Here is a 19,523-nt window from a genome sequence, read left to right on the forward strand (position 1 = left end):
CGTTAGTTCCACTGGTAGGAGGGCGGGAAAACCCGAGCTCCCGCTCCGCCTCAGAGCAGAGGGCGGGGAGACTTGCCTTAGTCTTGGTGTGGGCGAGGCTGCAGCGGGTCTTTGCGGGGATCTCCGGGCGTAAATCTCTTCGGATACTCCCTTTTAGCTGGGCCACTCTCAGTTTAGGAACGAGGCGGGACTAATTATCAGTTTGAAAGATCAGTGGAAGCATTTCTCTCATTGGAGAAAGCAATGAGAAGGATCTCTTCCAGTTTGGAACAAGAAGTGAAAATAGATTTCATATCTGAAGGAAGAGGTGGATTCAGTTCCCTTTAGCGGGGGGGGGGGGGAGAGAGGACGAGTGCTCTTTCTCGAAAAAGAATGGAATGAGTCAGTGTGAGGAGGCAGGTAGCACATGTTCCTTCAGCTTGGGTGATGAATGAAAAGTGGAGACAGTCTTCAGTTTGGGGCGAGATGAGTCAAATGCCCCAAGTTGTTCCTACTTTAAAGGGAATTCCGTAAGATCCTCTTAGATACATGGAATAGGTGAATAGTGCCCTGTAGTCTGAAGGGAAGGGAAGGAGGAGCCTCTCCGTTGCGGAGAGAAGAGGAAGAGCCTTCTTTACAACCTAAAATGAGCTGGGATCCGTCCTGGCCTTGAGGTTTCTGAGTACGTTGAGGGCAGCGTTGTCCACCAAGGCTTTCTGGGCGTGCTCAGTGCGCGTGCGCAGCTCTGTTCTGGGCCGGTAGGGGGTCCCAGGTTTTGGAGATTGTGTTAGAAGGCAGCAGCGCGCCGCCCCCTGCGGTTTTCACAGCGTGCAGCGGCCTGAGCACCGCGGGCGGATGGCCCGCAGCTGGGCGGCATTCTGCGGAGTAGCCGCACTTGTCTCTACTCCCCGAGACCCCTGTCTTTTCCGCTGCCCCCGGGACTCGGTGGCTGGTCACCTCTCTGAACCCCGGTGAGAGGAGGTTTAGGGGAGCATACTCGAAGGAGTGGGTTTCAGGACTAGGGGAAAGGAGAGCTACGCGGGGGAAATTCTGTAGGTGAGACTAACCTAGAAGAGATGGAGGAGGGGTTCCCAACAAGAGTCCTGGGCAGGGTGTCGGGGTCCGAACCTGTCCCGGGGGTACCAGAGCCCGGATTGGGGGGAGTGAGCCCCACGTGCCTGTGACGCGGGGGCGCCGGGTAGGCGGCGGCGGCGGCGGCGGCAGCGACGCGGGGCCGGCGACCGTGCAGTGCCAGGAGGGTGGCGAAGCAGGCTGCAGGATGCTTGGAGCCGCAATGCTTCTGTTCTGGCTGCCCCTGGTGGGGGCGGGGGCCACAGACAAACCCACCCAGGAGTCGGTGCCGTTGGGTGAGCCTCCTCCAGGTTTGGCGCTCTTCCGCTGGCAGTGGCACGAGGTGGAGGCGCCCTACCTGGTGGCCCTGTGGATCCTGGTGGCCAGCCTGGCTAAAATCGGTGAGTGTGTGTTTGTGTTCGAGCGCCCGCACCCAGGCCAGCTGCCCGCAGCGGACCCGCCTCCAAATCCCTGGGTCTTCAGATCCAGTCCTGCATCTAGCACTGTGCGGGGACTTAGGCTCGAATTCCACAAATCTCGGTTCTCACCCAATTCCTGCGCCTCTTGTGAGTCTCCCTCCTCCCCTTCTGGGTTGGTAGTTGAGAGGATTTGCCTTTCTAAAGGGCTGCCTGTCGCTGCTCTCTTCAGCTCCATCTTTGGACTGTTTCCCCAGTTTTCCCTTCCCCTTGCAGATAGCCTTCTTCGTAAGGCCTCTCCTCCAGACGTCCAGCCTCTAAGAAACCTGTCAGCAATGAGGACTTACGGGGACATTGAAGAGATGATAAAATCATCTCTTCAATGTCCTAGGTTCTCCTGGGAACCTAGGCATTCTGGTTCCGAGAAATTATCCTTCTCTGACCGAGAGCCTGAGATTTAATATCTCCTGAGATACCAACCTGTCACTTTTCCTGTAGCTTATCTCTCTACCCCACTTTTTCTTACATCTTGGTGCGACCCCACCCTCCAATTCATAGTCTTCTCTTCGAGGTTTAAGAAACTTACACGTTAATGGGTCTTTACTGTGTTCTGACTACCCTGGGCGCTTTCATATATTCGACTTCTTCCAGTCCTCACATTGAAAGCTGTGCCTCCGATTCACACATCCCCCGTTAGAGATGCTTTGCCTTGCCTCTTCCCCTTTCTGACAGTAGTCTCCCTCCCAACCGAGACCCTCCTCCTTTCTCTCTGTTGTTAAAGCTCTGCTGTGGGGGTGACTAATTATAGCTGAGCGTTGGTACTCACTCTCCATCTATGCTGGCACAGCTTGTACTCCAGTCTCACTAATGAAGCCTTCATGTAGGAATCTCACAACCTAGAGTTGGCCCCCCTTCTCCTCCTGGGATATTGTTGAGGTATAGAGTATAATGGAGCTGGAATAGAACTCTCCACTCCACCTTGGCAGCCAAGGAATGATAATGGAAAATGGAACTCTATCTTCAGAGAACCTGATTCTGCCAGAGAACTGACTTTTTGATAGGTCCTGAATTTGCAGGGCTGGGGCTCAGGGGAGGAGAAGGGAATCAAGGATGGGGCTGAAGGTAGGAAGATGTATGCCTGAACTTACTCTAGAGGTTCAGCAGCAGGGGCAGCAAGGTGGAGGGAGAAGCTTCAGGTTGGGTTTGCTGAAAAGTCCATGGATTGTAGAAGAGTTCCCATCTTAAGGTTTACAGCATCAACATCATAGATAAGTAGTGTCTTTTCTGAATTGGATAACACCTTCTAGAGAGGAAGGAGAGGTTATCCTCTCCAGCTAAAAAAGATCTCAGAGAGGAGGGGAAAGATAAGCAGTGTGTTCTGGAACACTTTCCAGTTTAATAGCTAGAATGTCCTCCCTCCTTTCATTCAAATCATATTGATGTAGAGTTCACTGTATGCTAGGTAGTCTTAGGCCCTGTGGATGCAGTTTCCAAAGGGCATTGCTTTGGCACTGGAACTCAGGTTAATAAGAATCCTTCCTCTACCAGTGCCTGAGAGACTGTATGGGGCATGGTCTGAGAACCCAAGGGAGAACCATATTTTAGGGACAAAGGAGGAGAAGAAATAATGTTGGCAATCCTTTTCTTCTTTTACTTTTTTATTTTATTTTTATTTTTTTGGTTCTCGAGACAGGGTTTCTCTGTGGGACTGTCCTAGAACTCAATTTGTAGACCAGGCTGGCCTCTCAAGTTCTGATATTAAAGGCATGCACCACTGACTGACTACACAAAGCTTTTTAAACTGAGCCAATATAATGAAATATGTACATTAGGTTGGGAGACCTACAGTGCTTCTAAAAGGAGCTAAGTGTGCATGTGCGTATATGTGTATATAGTATAATACTATATTAACATGGATCATGCTATATTAATAGCAAAATTTATGGAGTGCTTACTATAAGTCAAGTCAATATGCTAAGTAAGTGCTTTTATTTTTTTGTTTTTTGTTTTTGCTTTTAGGGAGGTGAGAAAAAGTCCAGGCTAGCCTTGAAATAACTATATAAACCAGGTTGAGGGGCTGGAGAGATGACTCAGAAGTTAAAAAACATTGGCTGCTCTTGCAGAGGACTCCAGTTTGGTTCCCAGTACACACATGGTAGTTCACAACTGCCTGTAACAGCCGTTCTAGGGGATCTAACACCCTTTACTGGCCTCCTCAGACACCAGGCACATACATGATGCACTTACATACATACTTATGCAAGCAAATACTCATTCAGATAAAATAAAAGTAAATGAATCTTTAAAAAACACCATAACCCAGGTTTACTTTGACTCACAGCAATCCTTTTACCTCAGCCTTCCAAGTGCTGGGATGACAGGTATGTGCCACTGTACTTGGTTGTCTGCTCCACAATCAATTATTGGAGATTGAATTTAGAACCTCATAAGTGGTAGGATATGCTTTGCCATCCAGTGCTCTGTAATTGAGCTGTGTCCTGACTTTGAGACAAGCTTGCTAAATTGATCCTTGTCTTCCCTCCCAGGCCCAGCTTTAAGTGCTCATAAGTAGGTCATTTTATTTAATCTTTACAACCAACTTATTTGATCATTATTGTTTTCATTCCCATTTTGCTGATGAGAAAATTGAGAATCAAAGAATGAGTAAATGGAGGTGCTAGTCTTCAAACCCAAGCAGCTTGGCTTTTGCGCTCCTGTTTTTTGTTTTGTTTTGTTTTTGTTTTTTTTTTTAGATTTATTTATTTATTATGTATATAGTGTCTACACATTAGAAGAGGTGCCAGATCTCATTACAGATGGCTGTGAGCCACCATGTGGTTGCTGGGAATTGAACTCATGACCTCTGGAAGAACAGCCAGTGCTCTTAACCTCTGAGCCATCTCTCCAGCCTGCCTTGATATTTTTTCCAGCGATTTTATGCATGATACAGAGAGACTGGTTAGCATTTGTTTAACTTCAGATGATTGCTTATGGATCATTTGTTTAACTTCAGATGATTGCTATGGATAAGGGAGGTCAGAGAAAGATACGGTCAGTTCCTGAGGATGGCAGTACAGAGGAAGGGGCATTTTCAGAAAGCAGAAGGTGAAAGGCAAGAAAAGCCTTGGAGCCACAGAGAGTTTGTAGCCTTGGAGGTTGGGGATTCTAGAGAGTCTATATTTTGTTTCTTCTTCCATTGGTCCTAGGAAGGATATTCCATGGCTTCATACCTGTTGTCTTCTTCTTACATTACAGTGTTTCACCTGTCTCGGAAGGTAACATCTCTGGTCCCTGAGAGCTGCTTGCTGATTTTGCTGGGCCTGGTGCTGGGAGGCATTGTCTTAGCTGTGGCCAAGAAGGCTGAGTACCAGCTGGAGCCAGGGACCTTCTTCCTTTTCCTGCTCCCTCCTATTGTGCTAGACTCAGGCTATTTCATGCCGAGCCGGCTGTTTTTTGACAACTTGGGTGCCATCCTCACCTATGCTGTAGTGGGCACACTCTGGAATGCCTTCACAACAGGTGTTGCCCTTTGGGGCCTGCAGCAGGCTGGACTTGTGGGTGAGTAACTCTAGGACTTGGGCTTAAAAAAAAAAAAAAAAGCAAAAAACAAAAAAACCCTTGCTAGCTCCACCTCCTAACTCCCTTCTTCAGCCCTGAAGGTCAGATGCTGGTGAGCTCCCTAAGAGCTTGGTTTCAGGTCCATCCACCTGGAGTGCATGGCAGTGCTCCAGATAGACTTCAGTCCTAATTTTGGTCTCTGCCAGTTGGATCTGTGCCTCTGCAGCATAACAGCCGAGCAGGGGCCTGGTTCCCAGCTGTGTGTGGGCTGCTGAAGTGCAGGAGCCTACAGCAGCACTCTCTTACCTCCTGCCCTCTGTCACCACACTGCCACTTGCCAGCCCTGCTTCCTTGAGGTACAGCTCACCAATTCCTGTAAGGATGCACACTTCTGGATATGTCCAAACTATGCCAGGTTGTTTCTAGTTTTTATTGCTAATAAATACATATTTTAATCCACAAAATGCTAACTTCTATACTAGGCATTCTTTCCTATTCTTTCTGTACTAGGCATTGTCTCCTTGTAAAAACTCTGGTGAGGTATAATTTACCATTTTTTTTTTTTTGAGACAGGGTTCTCTGTGGCTTTGGAGGCTGTCCTGGAACTAGCTCTTGTAGACCAGGCTGGTCTCGAACTCACAGAGATCCACCTGCCTCTGCCTCCTGAGTGCTGGGATTAAAGGTGTGCGCCACCAACACCTGACTCTTACCTCATTTTTTAAAAAAGATTTATTTTATATACATTGGTTTTTGCCTGCATATATGATATATGTGTGAAGGTGTCACAGACTAGAGTTACAGACAGTTGGGAACTTCATGTGGATTCTGGGAACTGAAGCAGGGTCCTCTGGAAAAGCAGTCAGTGCTCTTTACCACTGAGCCATCTCTCCAGCCCCTACTTTCCCCAGCTAATGGAAGGGAAAATAGAGCCCCTTATATTCATTTGGTACCATTTTATTGAGGCTCTGCATTTAGGTCCTCTCCCACCCTATTTCCTGACTCAAGAAATCCATTCAATCCCGATACTAGAAATTCAGACTTCTAAGGTGAAAAGGAGAAGCTTGCAATTCCCAGCTGGGGCCTCCAGTCTTGTTTTCTTAATAAAAAGTGAACTATTTGGGGCAGGAAGGAAAAGGAGGACCTCAGATTCTTATCAAGTAGTAATTCTAATAATAGGTGGTCTGGCTCCTTATCACTTATTAGGCACTAGCTAAATAAAAAACATTTTGAGGTTGATATTCTTATTTCCATTTTGTGTATTGGAAAACTGGGGATCACAGGGCTGTTTGACATATTCAGGTCCCACCTATGGTACTTTTCATACTGTGTTCAGACTTTCCTTTCCTGATGAGAATTGTGTATATGCTGCATCCCTTTGGCCGAGAACCGCAGGTGTGGGAGAAACCGTTTCCTGTTATATGGGTAGTAAAGCCAGTCAGCAGCCAATTCTACCTGCTGGCAGCTACTTTTACTGTTGCTGTGGTTTTTATTACCAGCACCACCTGAATGGCTCTGCAGACATCTTGTGAATTAGGCAGATGAGGAGGTCTAGCTAAGAGAAGTCATGTCACTTTGACAAGAGCCCGTATCACAATTGCTGGTGATTGCAAAGCCAGGTCTTAGGCACAGGCAGCTTAGCCTCCGGGATACAAGCCAGCAGTCTTTCCAAATTCCCTTTGGGTTTATTTCTTCACCGTCACAAGGAGCACTATTGGAGGCAGAGTCATCTTCACTAATCCGTCCTGTCTTCTGTTTTTCCCTGATAGCCCCTAGGGTACAGGCTGGCCTGCTGGACTTCTTGCTGTTTGGAAGCCTCATCTCGGCGGTGGACCCTGTGGCTGTGCTGGCTGTCTTTGAGGAGGTGCACGTCAACGAGACTCTCTTTATCATCGTCTTTGGCGAGTCCCTGCTCAATGATGCAGTCACTGTGGTGAGGATGTATAAGGGGACTGCCAACCCCTAACCCTAGGCTGTCATGCTCTGCCCATTGGGTATCTGATCAGCCTCAGACCCTTCCCCTTAGCCCTGCTGGGGAGGAAATAGGATCTGAGCTTTCTTCTTTTACAGCCCACTTCCCCTCTGTGGCCTCCTCCTACATCCTGACTTTCCTCTTGTCACTCAGGTGCTGTACAAGGTCTGCAACTCCTTTGTAGAGATGGGTTCTGCCAATGTGCAGGCCACTGACTACCTAAAGGGAATCGGTCAGTATTTCCCCAAACTTGGCCAGCATTCAATGTCTGCCTTCCCTGGGTTGTTGAGACCCACCTACCCAGCATCATGACACAGGAGGCTATTCTGATTGCTTCATTTCTTACTCTCCTCCATGGAGGAATGGGGTCTGGGAGGAGCTTGCCCCAGGATCCTAGTCTGGAATCCTGAGCCCCAGGGAGTGTGGTGGGTACCTTCCTCTACTACTTGCTAGGCTTCAGTCCTGTCAGCCCAGCTGGGGAGGGTCTGGGCCAGGGGTCATGCTGATAACCCACTCCTCCCCCAGCCTCCCTGTTTGTGGTCAGTCTGGGCGGGGCAGCCGTGGGCTTAGTCTTTGCCTTCCTCCTGGCCCTGACCACACGCTTCACCAAGCGGGTCCGCATCATCGAGCCGTTGCTGGTCTTCCTCCTCGCCTATGCAGCCTACCTCACTGCTGAAATGGCCTCGTTGTCTGCCATTCTTGCGTGAGTCCTGGGGATATCACAGGCAGGCAACCGGGAAAGGGCACTGGAAATAGTCACACTTTATATGGCCAGAAGCAAGAGCTTAATGACTCTGTAGGTGTCAGTGAGTCCTTGTGGTAGTGGACACCTCGGATTCTCCTCAGAGGAGAGAAAACCTTAGGTTGTCTTCTTGACCTGTCTGGGCACCTGAAGGCTCACTTCCTCTACCTGAAGTGCAGGCTAAGCTGCCAGTATACTTCAAGGCCTGAAACCACTGGTTTCTGTGTGTATAGAATCCTAAAGGATGCCTCAGAGGGTTTGCTACTCAGAGCAAGAGGCACTAAGTGGGGAGCCTGGAGATCTGTATTCATCCCAGCACTGCCACTAATTGGCAATCTTAATGCCTTCCTGAGCTTTTGCCTGGAAAATCTGATACACTGTGATGGGCAGCACCCTCGCCTGCAGTATGCTCAAGCTTGAGAGAGACTGAGCCTTTGGGTCCTTCCTCACTTACAGTTTGTTTCTCTCCCAGGGTGACCATGTGTGGCCTAGGATGTAAGAAATACGTGGAAGCCAACATCTCCCATAAGTCACGCACAGCTGTCAAGTATACAATGAAAACCCTTGCTAGCTGTGCTGAAACAGTCATCTTCATGCTACTTGGCATCTCAGCCGTGGACTCTTCCAAATGGGCCTGGGACTCTGGGCTGGTGCTGGGCACCCTCTTCTTCATCCTGTTCTTCCGAGCCCTCGGTATTGCTGACACCCTCTGATTCACTGCTCTTTTCCCTGTCCCTTTTCTTTCCCCTCTCCTCCCACTACTCATCCCTCAATCCCAGTCCACATCCTTGCTAATTCTTAAACTCCCCTCAATGCTCACCTGTCCCAAACCCTGCCAGACCTTAGTCCAGATGCTTGGTGCCATCCATTCCCAGTGTCCTCCACTCCCAACTCCTTGCTCCTACTGGCCTCCCTCCTGCTGTAGGCGTAGTCCTGCAGACGTGGGTGCTGAATCAGTTCCGGCTGGTCCCTCTGGACAAGATCGACCAGGTGGTGATGTCCTATGGGGGCCTTCGGGGGGCTGTGGCCTTTGCTCTTGTCATCCTACTGGACAGGACCAAGGTCCCTGCCAAGGACTACTTTGTGGCTACCACTATTGTGGTGGTTTTCTTCACCGTCATTGTGCAGGTGGGAGTGCCCAGGAGGCTAGGTGGGGAGAGGGTCATCAGGCCCTGGGAGAATCTTGAAACATTTTGGGACTGGGGCTTCCCTTTCCACTGGGGGAGGCAAGGACCTGACTTCTCAGACCTTGAGTAGAATGGGTAAAGGTAGAGCTGAGGCCTAATTGTTGAGAGAAAGACTGCAGGGAATGGAATAGGGCAGGGCTCACCTCCTGCCTGTTTGTAGGGTTTGACCATCAAGCCACTGGTCAAGTGGCTGAGGGTGAAGAGGAGTGATCATCACAAACCCACCTTGAACCAGGAGCTGCATGAGCACGTGGGTACCAGAACCCCAGCCCCATACCTGCCCTTTCTCCCTTCTCCTATGTTGGCAGAGTCCTGATCCAGTCCCCCTACCCACCCCCATTCTAGACTTTTGACCACATTCTGGCTGCAGTGGAGGACGTTGTGGGGCACCATGGTTACCACTACTGGAGGGACAGGTGAGGGAGCTGCCCCGAGGCTCCTTCAGCAGCAGTAGCCCTACCAGCCAGGGCAGCATGGGGGATATGCCACCCTTCTGAGAAGGGACACAGCCAGGTTCAGGCTGGGTGACCTTGCCTGAGGCCCTTCAATGGCACCCCAGTGTTCTCAGGATAAGACAAAGCTCCCCAGGGTGGCTTGCAGACCCTGCATGGTCCGGCACTTGCCAGACTCCAGCCCCGTTATGCACTGTTCTGTTTTTGATGGTCTGCCTGATATTTACACAGGCCATACTTAGAGCCTCAGAGTCTACCATGTGGTCCAAGTCACATGTTCTACTAGAACACTGCCTCACCTCGCTCTTCCTTAGACTTGAATCACCCTTCAGCTCTAACCACAGGCATTGATTCCTTAGAGACCTTTGGCCTCCCTGACAAGAACAAATCTCGGTTTTAATTATCCTTGGTAGTTTTTGTCATGGTTATAATTTTTACAGTTATTTGGAATAGCTTTTAACTAATATCAGATTCTCTCCTAAAACTGTAAAGGTTGTAAGAGCAGGGCCTAGCCTTAGGATTCTCCTTGGCTGACACTCATACCAAGAAAGCCAGGCCAGTGCTGGCAGTGTCCCTGCCCTGTCTGAGGAAGGGCCAGCCAGCCGCACCTTGAGAATGGTACTCAGGGCTGGGCCTGGCATCCTCTATAGGTGGGAACAATTTGACAAGAAGTATCTGAGTCAGCTGTTGATGCGGCGGTCAGCCTATCGTATCAGAGACCAGATCTGGGATGTGTACTACAGACTCAACATCAGAGATGCCATCAGTTTTGTGGACCAGGTGGGCCAGCAGTTACCAGGTAGGCCAGCAGTGGATAGACAGGTGGTCAGCAGAGCAGGCCAGTAAGGGATGACAGGCAGGCAGGCTTGTTAGCAGGGGCCAGGGAGTTGGAATTCCCAGCTGAGTCTGGGGTGTTGTGAAGTCACAGCTGCTGGAGCCAGCCTGGTGTTGACAGAGTCTGGCAGGCAGTACAGAAAGGTGGGAAGCAGCTGGACTCTGGAGTCAACAGACAGTTCAACTGTTATCATGTATAGGCTGATGTTTATATACGTTACTTATTTTCCTTGAGCTTCAGTTTCCTCAGTGAGAAGAAAGTAGCAACAAGAATAGGTGGTACCTAGGTTAGATTTTAAGAATTCAGTATGTGAAGTGTTTCAGAACAAAATAATGCCTGGAGCTGTAGCTCAATGGTTCAGTACTTGCATAGTTTAAGAGCTTGAATAATCTCCGGCACTCGCTCTAAACAAAATAGAGTGATCGAAATAATTGTTAATGCATGTTATTCTCTTTATTACCCTCTGTCTGGCCCCCTTCATCTGATCCTTGTCTGACCTCAGTCTTGACTCCTACAGGGAGGCCACGTCTTGTCCTCCACAGGACTTACTCTACCCTCTATGCCTAGCAGAAATTCTGTGGCAGAGACCTCTGTCACCAACCTGTTGTGAGTCCATGAGGGCCCTTCCCCTTCCTCAAGCTCTTCTCCCCAGATCCCTTCTGGGGAAGATTTGTTAGCACCTTTGCCTCTGCCCTACCCCTCACCCATGCTGCCCACTCCCTAGCACACATGTCTCTGCCTCCTGCAGGAGGGAGAGTGGCAGTGGAGCGTGTCTGGATCTGCAGGTGATTGACACAGTACGCAGTGGCCGGGACCGGGAAGACGCTGTGATGCACCATCTGCTCTGCGGAGGCCTATACAAACCACGACGTAGGGTGAGAGCCTGCTGGACGTGAGAGTTCTGAGGGTGGTGGTGAGTGGACTTCGGAGGCCTTGACCACAGACTTAAGAGAAAGAGGCACTTGGTACCAGCTTGCATCCAGTTTTGAATGCCCAGTTGAAGGCTGTGGGTTTTGTCCTTTGCTCTTGTTAATGATTTGGAGGAGGTACTGCAGGCTGTACATCATATTCAAAGGCATGAGTTGAGAGCTGAACCAGTTGGGACTCTAGCAGGAAACACTTTGGATTAGAAACTGGGTGTTAAGAAGGAGAAGAGTACACAGGACATGGACAATGTCCCCTAAGGGAGGGGAAGAGGTAGAGGAGAAGGAACTTTGAGAAGCAGGTCAGAGATGGAAGCAGGGACCTGAGAAGGCCTTTGGAACCAGTTAAGCAGGGGAGAGAGGTGGATTAGCCCTGTGCAAACTAGGGAGCTTTGAAGCTTTGAGTATGGGAGGCCCACCGAGGAGAAGATCTTCTGTAACCCCACAAGGGGGCAGCAGGCCATTATTATGGGCCTGTTATTCACCCAGTACTAAGGCAAGGCTTTTAGAACATTGAGTAATTTACATGTACCTCTCTTCAATTTCCAGTTCTGCAGAGCAAGCTTCTGCAGGTTTCCAGGCGGCTTTACTCACACAGGCCCTCTTACTCCAGTACCCTCTTCTATTCTGGTGTGTCTTTGGCCATGAGAAGCCAGCCCCTCCTCCTCCACCCCATAAGGAACTACTAGGTGGCTGTCTAGGGCAAGTTATAAGGGCTTGCTAACTTTCCTAGTTCTAGACTTGCTATTAATGCTGCCCAGGATTTCTGTTCTGGTTTGGCTCACCAATCTAGGACTTCATACTGTCTTCACACTGCCAACCCCTCATGTCTTCCTCAGTTAATGGCTGTCAAACCCACCTCATACAACTTTTCTTTTCCTTTTAATGTTTTCCTTTTGCAAAATTTTAGTGGAGAGAATGAAATAACTCTCATTTATCTGTTACCCAACTCTAATAATTATCTGTGCATGATTAAGTTTTTATGGTCTATAACCCATCATACCCTGCCCACACTTTATCTTACAGCAGACTCCAGACATTGTATCACATCATCTATGAATATCTCAGTTTATGGCAAGAACTCTTTGTTTGTTTTATTTTATTTTTAAATTTTGGCTTCGAGACATAGTTTTGCAAGCTGCCCTAGTACTGGCATCAAATTGGGCATCCTCTTGCCTCAGCCTTCCAAGTACTCTGATTACAAGTGTGAACCACCACCCCAGCTAGCAAGAACTTTAAAAAATAGGTTAGGCTAAGGAGATAGGAGAGTGGTAGAACATTTACTTGGCATCTGTGAGGCCTCAGGTTTGATTTCCCCAGCATTGTACTGTTATTATAGTTATTATAATATAATTCCTTATATCAAATGCCTAGTCAGTATTCAATAAATACCTGGTTTTTTTCCAGCTATTGTATATAACTCAAGATCCAAAATATGTTCACAATTTATATCTTGGAAATATGACCTCCATTAAGAAAAACTATAGTAGTTTCTTCTTCTACCCCCCCCCCCCGCCGTGCTATTTATTGAAGAAACTAGATATTTTATATTGGAGAAGTTACCATTTTTCTAGATTTTGCTGATTGTATTCCAGTGTTATTTAGTACATTACTCTATTTCTTTATATTTTCTGGTTATTAAATCTGGAGCCTGATCAGATTCAGGGCTTTTAGGTATGCTATATACTTCTTATTGTGTTACGTCAGAGGGAGCATATGGTGTGTATTGGGGTGTGTGTGTGTGTGTGTGTGTGAGCCTTTGATCAGTGGGTTTGACTCAGTTTTTGAATAGTCAATTTAAAAAGAACTAGAGTAAGTTTGTGCTTATTTGCTAAATGTTGTCTTATTTAATTTGGCCATCATTCCATCATTTGGATCCCATGTCTACCACCAAATGTCTCTTTCTCAGATTCATATCATCTGAAAACTTGCTAAGCCTGTTAATTTTATATTCATCTAAATCATCATAAATACTGAACAGGATAGAGCTGAGGACAGAGCCCTGTGGCATGCTACTAAAGACTTTCCTCCAGACTGACATGGATGGAGCATTTTGGGTATGGTTATTCAACTAGTTCTGAATCCACTTAGTTACACCATGACACAGTCCCTAATTCTTTATGTCCTCTGCAGAAATAGCATTAGAGATAGTATGTAGTTAATTAAAATTACAGCTTAAGAGAGAGATAGGGGCTGGAGAGAGGTTTGGAAGCACGCACAGCAGAGGTCTCCTCATTTGACAATCTGGAATTCCCTGAGAAGCTGATGGAATATTTTTGGCTTCACCTCCTAGAGATTTAGATCCTATAATGTGGAGTGGGACTAAGATTCTGTGTTTTTAATAAGCCCCCCTGATGATTCAGATGCGGCTGGTCTGATGCCTGCTGTTTTGAAACTGCAGCTCATGTCACTGGGTTAGTTGAAGTGGAGAGAATGTGTAAGTTCTCTGGGGAGAGTGTTTAGAGAAAAGAGAGGAGAGCCAAGAATAACACAGAGGAGTATACATAGAAGAAAGGAACAGGGAGCCAGCAAAGGAGAGAAGAGAACCCTGTAGAGGGAATAGCAGGGAGTGTTTCTTCCTGGGGTAGAAGAAGGGCTAGCTGCCAGACAGAGGTCAGGTTGGTACCTAGGCAGAGGCTTTAGGACTGGTGACCAGGGAGAAGGTCACATTGCAGACTTGTGGAACTTGAATAGCATTTTTGGTATTTAAGGAAATATTAGACAGGAAGTATCCCAATCAATTTATAAGCGCTTGACCTCAAAAGGGAGATAGTAGTGGCAGTGAAAGGACTTTAAAAACAAATAAACAAAAACAAGGGCAGGAACTTGTCTGAAAGCAGAGGTCAAGTGGCTACTGGTAAGGAAATTAAAGATGCGGAGAAATAGGAGGGAGCTGAGACTGAGGGGGGCAGGAAGGAGTGAGTTGAGCAAAGCTGAGCAAGACAGGGCCACTTTGTCCCAGAGGTGGGATGGCATTTCCAGGCACTTAGGTAAAGAAGAAAGGCAGGTGGGAGACTTCAAGAGTTCTCAGAAGTGGTTCAAAGAAACAGAAAATATGAGGAATAAGAAAGGTAGTGATGGCACACCTTTAATCCCAGCACTCGGGAGGCAGAGGCAGAGGCAGGTGGTCTCTGTGAGTTTCGGGCCAGCCCGATCTGCAGAGTGAGTTCCATGACAGCCAGAGTTACACAGAGAAACCCTGTCTTGAAAAACTGGAAAAGAAAAGAAAAAAGAAAAGAGAGGAACCAGATAGAATATGAGGCAAGATAAAGTGACCAGGAGGGCTCTAGGCAGCACTTTGGTGACTAACTTCTACTAGATAGGAAAAGGTTGCTAAGCTCTCGAGAGCAGAAACAGACAGGCTGGGTAAGTGTGTGAAGGGCTTGGTCTTTATGAGAAAGAGTTAAAAGCAGCAGATAAAGGGTTGGCTCTAAATTAAGTATGCAGTTTCTGGGACCAAGAGGACCTAGGGTAGGTAGTTAGGAAAGTTCAAAGCATAGGCCTGGTGTTGTGATAGTTGTAGAAATGTCTAAAAGGAAAACAGCAGGCAAGAGGATTCTGTGTAGCTACTTGGGGATACGTGGACAGGATGTATGAGCCACACAGAGATAAATGCATATGCCAAAGATATGGCTCTGTGGTTTTATAGTATCCCCAGGGAACAAAGTACAGGATCCCTGTCTCTAATCATTTCAGATTAGAGAGAGCAGAGGAAAGGGCAGCAGAGGACAAGGAAAGCCAGGTTTGGAGGAATAATTTCCAAGGAAAGGGAAGTTTTTCCTTAGTGAAAAACTCTGGCTATAATCCTTTTGTATGTTTTACTTTTTATTTTCTATTCCATGGCTAATTCTGGAAAAAAAATGGACTGGCAGAACCTGTGATGAACGTGTTGGGTTTGTGGCTTTGGGGTTCCTGTGGGAGGCCAAGGCACCCAGCCTCATGGTAGGGTGGGGCTGTCATTGCCAGTACAAAGCTAGCTGTGGCCGCCACTTCATCTCCGAGGATGCACAGGAGCGACAGGACAAGGAGGTCTTCCAGCAGAACATGAAGCGACGGCTTGAGTCCTTTAAGTCTACCAAGCACAACATCTGTTTCACCAAGAGCAAACCTCGACCCCGCAAGACTGGCCACAAGAAGGCGCGTCTTTTCTCCGGGACAACTCCTATGGGGCCGTAGGCTGATAGCAAATAATTCTGAGTCCTCACATACTGGAACTCAGCCCAAGGAAACATTTTGTTTAATCATCTTCAGAGGTTTGATGACTATAGCAGTTTGGGTTTCCTTTTAGGCCTATCTGAGGCCTTTGAAGAGTGGGGTGGAGGTGGCTTCAGAGGGAGGGCAGCCTCTCAGCCATAGGATGACTTGCTATCAGAGGTGCAACAGACAGGAAAAGGGCAGAGTTCTTGGTGAGACAATTCTAGGAGCTCTTCAGCCAATCCAGGCGTATGTATCCAGAGCCCTGGATAGGAAGTGAGTAACTCTAGACTCCACAGTTCCTTCCTGGCTGACCAAGGAATAGTGGGGTGGTAAAACCGTTGTGATAACCACCCCCCACAAGGTTAGGAAGGCTTGTTCTGTTGACTTTGCCATTTTACAGGGTTTGTGGATGGGTGGCAGAACCAAGACCAAAGTCTTAGGTTTGCTTTCTGGTCCCCAGAAGGATGGTGTGGCTAATCCTGAAGCTACAAATGGGAAACCTCCTCGAGACCTGGGCTTTCAGGACACAGGCAAGCAGAGAGCTTCAGGGATGGAAGGGAGGAGGGGAAGGAGAAGGCCTGTCATCCAAATCCTGTCTCCTCTGGGAACACAGCACTATGAGCTGGGCCCCTCCCCTTAGGGACTAGATAGGCACACGTGAGTGTTGGAATAATTCCAGTTAGTGTACCACATATGACAAGATTGCTGATTATGACTATTAAGGACTTGGAAAAGGTCATGGAGATGGGTAGACTGGCCTGGGCCTTTTGGGGTAGGTGGAATCAAAGGCCTAGAGTCCATCATCAAAATCTACTTCCCTGTGAACTGAATGTTAAAGGACCTTCCAGTTTTGTGGGTGTTAATGTCATCAGTTGACCTGGGGCTGACAATAGAAAGAGCTGGGAGGTATGGCCCTCATGCCTTCCTCTAAGGACATAGCACCTTTTGATTGTCTCTTTGGGCTATGCAATCTTCTCTCCTTTCCCTCAAGCTCAACATTCTTCGGCCAGTGTCCAAAAAGGCTGAAGGAAGATGCAGGTGCTCTGCCGACATGGGCTCTGCCTGGGGGACGGGGACAGGAGCTAGCTTCAGGTTGTTTGGTAACAAGAAGCAGCTAACCCAGTGGCTGCTTTACCCTTTATAGGTGCTGTGATACTAACTGTGGAGTCTGAGGAGGAGGAAGAAAGTGACAGTTCAGAGACAGAGAAAGAGGATGATGAAGGGATCATCTTTGTGGCTCGAGCCACCAGCGAGGTCCTCCAAGAAGGCAAGGTCTCAGGTAATGACTTCCTTGCAGTCCCTCTCTCCTGTGCAGTTGGTTTTTCCACCATCTGTTCTGGCCTCTGCTTCAAGAAACACTCTTCCTGTTTGTTAGTTTATTCACAGTCAGCATTTACTAAGCATTTTGACTCAACCAGAAACCTTATACATCTCTCCTAATGCTATGGTTTCAGTGATAGTTGGCACAAACACTCAGGGGACGTTAGAGAAGTTTATTACAGAAAAATTTCAAAATATGAAATGACAGGATAGTGAAATAAACCCCTACCTGTCTGTTTCCCAGCTTCAATAATCACCTGCTCATAGCTCATCTTTATTTATGCCTTCACCTATGACATTTATTCCTCAGGATTCTTATGAAGAAAATCTCAAATATCATCTCATTTTATCAGCAAATACTTCAACATGCAATATAAGTGTTCTTCTTTAAAACACAACTACAATATCATAACCATATTTAAAATATTATTCATAAAATATTTAGTTGGAGCTGGGCAGTGGTGGTACACACCTATAATCCTAGCACGAAGGAGGCAGAGGCAGGTGGATCTCTGTGAGTTCGAGGGCAGCCTGATCTACAGAGTGAGTAGCAGGACGTTGTTTCTGAGCTGGTGCTGCAGCTGGTGCTGATGAGGCTGGTCAGAGACAAGACGTACTTCCTCTTTGATTTTTTTTGAGCTGTAGTTATTGCCATCTGTTCAGTATGTCCCTCATGAACAACTGTTCTGTGTGCAGCCCTGTGCTGCTGCTGGACCACAAGAGAAAGCAAAGCAGTCTGGTGCTCTCTTCCAGGAAGATTTATTGAGTATAGCACAGATGAGTGTAATATGGTGACCTTGAGTGCCCTTGAGGATCCCGCTTCACTGATAATGAGCTCATGTGTACTCTGTCTGTGTTTCCAGGAAGCCTTGAGGTGTGCCCGAGCCCACGCATCATCCCTCCCTCCCCAACCTGTGCGGAGAAGGAGTTACCCTGGAAGAGTGGGCAGGGAGACCTGGCTGTATATGTGTCTTCAGAGACAACTAAGATTGTACCCGTGGACATGCAGACAGGCTGGAACCAGAGCATCTCATCCCTGGAGAGCCTGGCCTCCCCTCCCTGTACCCAGCCTCCTACTTTAACCCGCTTGCCTCCCCACCCACTGGGTATGGAAGAGACCCAGGTTCCTCTTGACATGTCTTCTGACCCTCGTTCTAGCTTCGCCTTCCCCCCAAGCCTGGCCAAAGCTGGCCGTTCTCGAAGTGAGAGCAGTGCTGACATTCCCCAGCAGCAGGAGCTGCAGCCCCTCATGGGCCACAAGGACCACACTCATCTTAGTCCAGGCACTGCCAACTCCCACTGGTGCATCCAGTTCAACAGGGGGGGGCGGCTGTAGCCCAGGGCCTCAGGGAAGAGCAGGATGTAGAGCCCCTGTGGGGAGTATTCCTCAGGCAATGGGCAGAGGAGCCTATACAGCCTAGTATGGGGCCATGGGGGCCTGGACTGAAGTGGCAACTGGGCCTCCTTGGGATTGGTCAGAAGGGTTTCCTGGGCTGGTCCTCACAGGGACCCTTCTTACCACTCTCCCTGCTCTTAACCCTTTCCACTTTCCATTTCAAAAAATGGCTCAGGATCCAGTCCAGAGTTCTAGGGGATAGATCCACAAGCTTATGTCCCTTCTCTAGGGTGTCTTCCTGGACTTACTGTTGGCAGCTGTTCTTGCCCCCAAAGCAAGGGTGTCATTCTTCTGTGGACACTGGTCTCCCCTAACCTTCCTCTACCCCCCAGCATCAGGTCAGGATCAGTGCTCTGGCAATGAGGCTTTATGAGGGGCTGGTCCTCAGAATAACAGGGGTAGGATGTAGCTCAGGCCTCAGCCTTTGGCTCAACTAATGAGTTGGGTCAGCTTCAGGAGTAGTGGGAGTCTGCCTCCACATTTTGTTTTAGCCCTTTCCCTTTGCTGCCAGACATTGAGGTAATGGTGCCTCCTTTTCTAGGACTAGGCCCTGGGCCAGGCTTTAAGTCAGAGCTGCTTTTTAGCCAGTCAGCTACTCTAGGCGTGAGTCAGGAATGTTCTGAGACTTGGATCTGAGATTTCTGAGTAGGAAACAAAGAGGCCTCTGGGCTCCTATGTCTCCACCTCAAAATTTCCCAAAGGGAAAAGGAACCAGGTATCCCAGGGCCACTGCACTGTTACTATAGGGGGCTAGGATGCCTGGCTGCAATGTTTGGGGACAGTTGACTGAGTAACAGGTGGCTTTCCTGGGGTTAGCCCCTGCCTTGTGTTTTGTACCTTAAACCCAAGATACATTAAATATCTCTTAGATGGATGAGTGTCCTCTGTCCATTTGTCTCAGGCTTTCAGGGGTGGGACAAGAAGGATCTGCCTGTTCCAAGATTTTCAGGAGTAGAGAATAGTAGGGGAGTTTTTAGACAAAGCTCTTAGTCCCTCTGGTCCTCGTAAGTACTTTTCTAACAGGAGGCATGGAGTGGCAATCTAGGGGACCACTGTATGGGTTGGGGAAGAAGGTGTCTCAGAACTGGGAGTCCACAAAATGGGAAAGGACAGCAGGAAGAACACCCTGGAGGTCACAGTCTAAACTATCCAAGGGTACCATAGAGACATTTCTAGGACAGTTTAAGGACAGGTGTGAGCCAAGTGAACAAGTGGCTCTCCTCATATGACAGGTAGGAAGTCAAGCTCCAGGGAGTTGACCACCCTGAGAATTTATAAGACAAATCAAAGCAGTATGGGTCCTGAAATCTGTGGATAACAGCATTCCCCCAGTCTAATTCCTAATGTGCCTGAAGATTTTTTTTTAAAACATCTTTGAGAATAAACACCATAAAATTCACTTGTTTAAAATGTACAGTTAAATTTGTTTGTTTTGTTTTTAATATTTATTTTTGCTGGGTATGGTGGTGCATATCTTT

At 48.0% G+C, this 19,523-nt stretch overlaps 1 protein-coding gene across 6 annotated transcripts; it reads left to right on the forward strand.

Moving 5' to 3' along the window:
* The first annotated feature begins 52 nt into the window (after window positions 1-52).
* On the forward strand, window positions 53-19,444 carry Slc9a5 (solute carrier family 9 member A5). 6 transcript variants are annotated; one of them, XM_027405812.2, is made up of 17 exons: window positions 1,335-1,451; window positions 4,722-4,741; window positions 4,887-5,024; window positions 6,791-6,954; window positions 7,147-7,225; window positions 7,519-7,696; window positions 8,208-8,428; window positions 8,661-8,863; window positions 9,083-9,172; window positions 9,268-9,338; window positions 10,025-10,154; window positions 10,727-10,815; window positions 10,958-11,084; window positions 15,099-15,269; window positions 15,730-15,859; window positions 16,474-16,608; window positions 17,513-19,444. In XM_027405812.2, exons 3-17 carry the CDS (start codon window positions 4,901-4,903, stop codon window positions 17,983-17,985), a joined length of 2,385 nt encoding a protein of 794 aa, XP_027261613.1. In that variant the 5' UTR covers window positions 1,335-1,451; window positions 4,722-4,741; window positions 4,887-4,900; the 3' UTR covers window positions 17,986-19,444. The 6 variants fall into 6 exon arrangements, with proteins under 6 accessions (XP_027261610.1, XP_027261611.1, XP_027261612.1 ...); XM_027405809.2 differs by having other exon boundaries at window positions 53-1,451; window positions 4,722-5,024; XM_027405810.2 differs by having other exon boundaries at window positions 53-1,451; window positions 4,722-5,024; window positions 15,790-15,859.
* The last annotated feature ends 79 nt before the right edge of the window (window positions 19,445-19,523 follow it).

The sequence above is a fragment of the Cricetulus griseus genome, chromosome 3, assembly GCF_003668045.3.
Source record: "Cricetulus griseus strain 17A/GY chromosome 3, alternate assembly CriGri-PICRH-1.0, whole genome shotgun sequence".
Taxonomy (NCBI): Eukaryota; Metazoa; Chordata; class Mammalia; order Rodentia; family Cricetidae; genus Cricetulus; species Cricetulus griseus.

Coding starts and splice junctions, on each gene's coding strand:
- Slc9a5 (XM_027405809.2), top strand. CDS start 1,259: ATGCTTGGAGCCGCAATGCTTCTGTTCTGGCTGCCCCTGGTGGGGGCG. Junction 5,025..6,790: donor GCAGCAGGCTGGACTTGTGG/GTGAGTAACTCT, acceptor TTTCCCTGATAG/CCCCTAGGGTACAGGCTGGC. Junction 15,860..16,473: donor CCTGGGCTTTCAGGACACAG/GCAAGCAGAGAG, acceptor TACCCTTTATAG/GTGCTGTGATACTAACTGTG.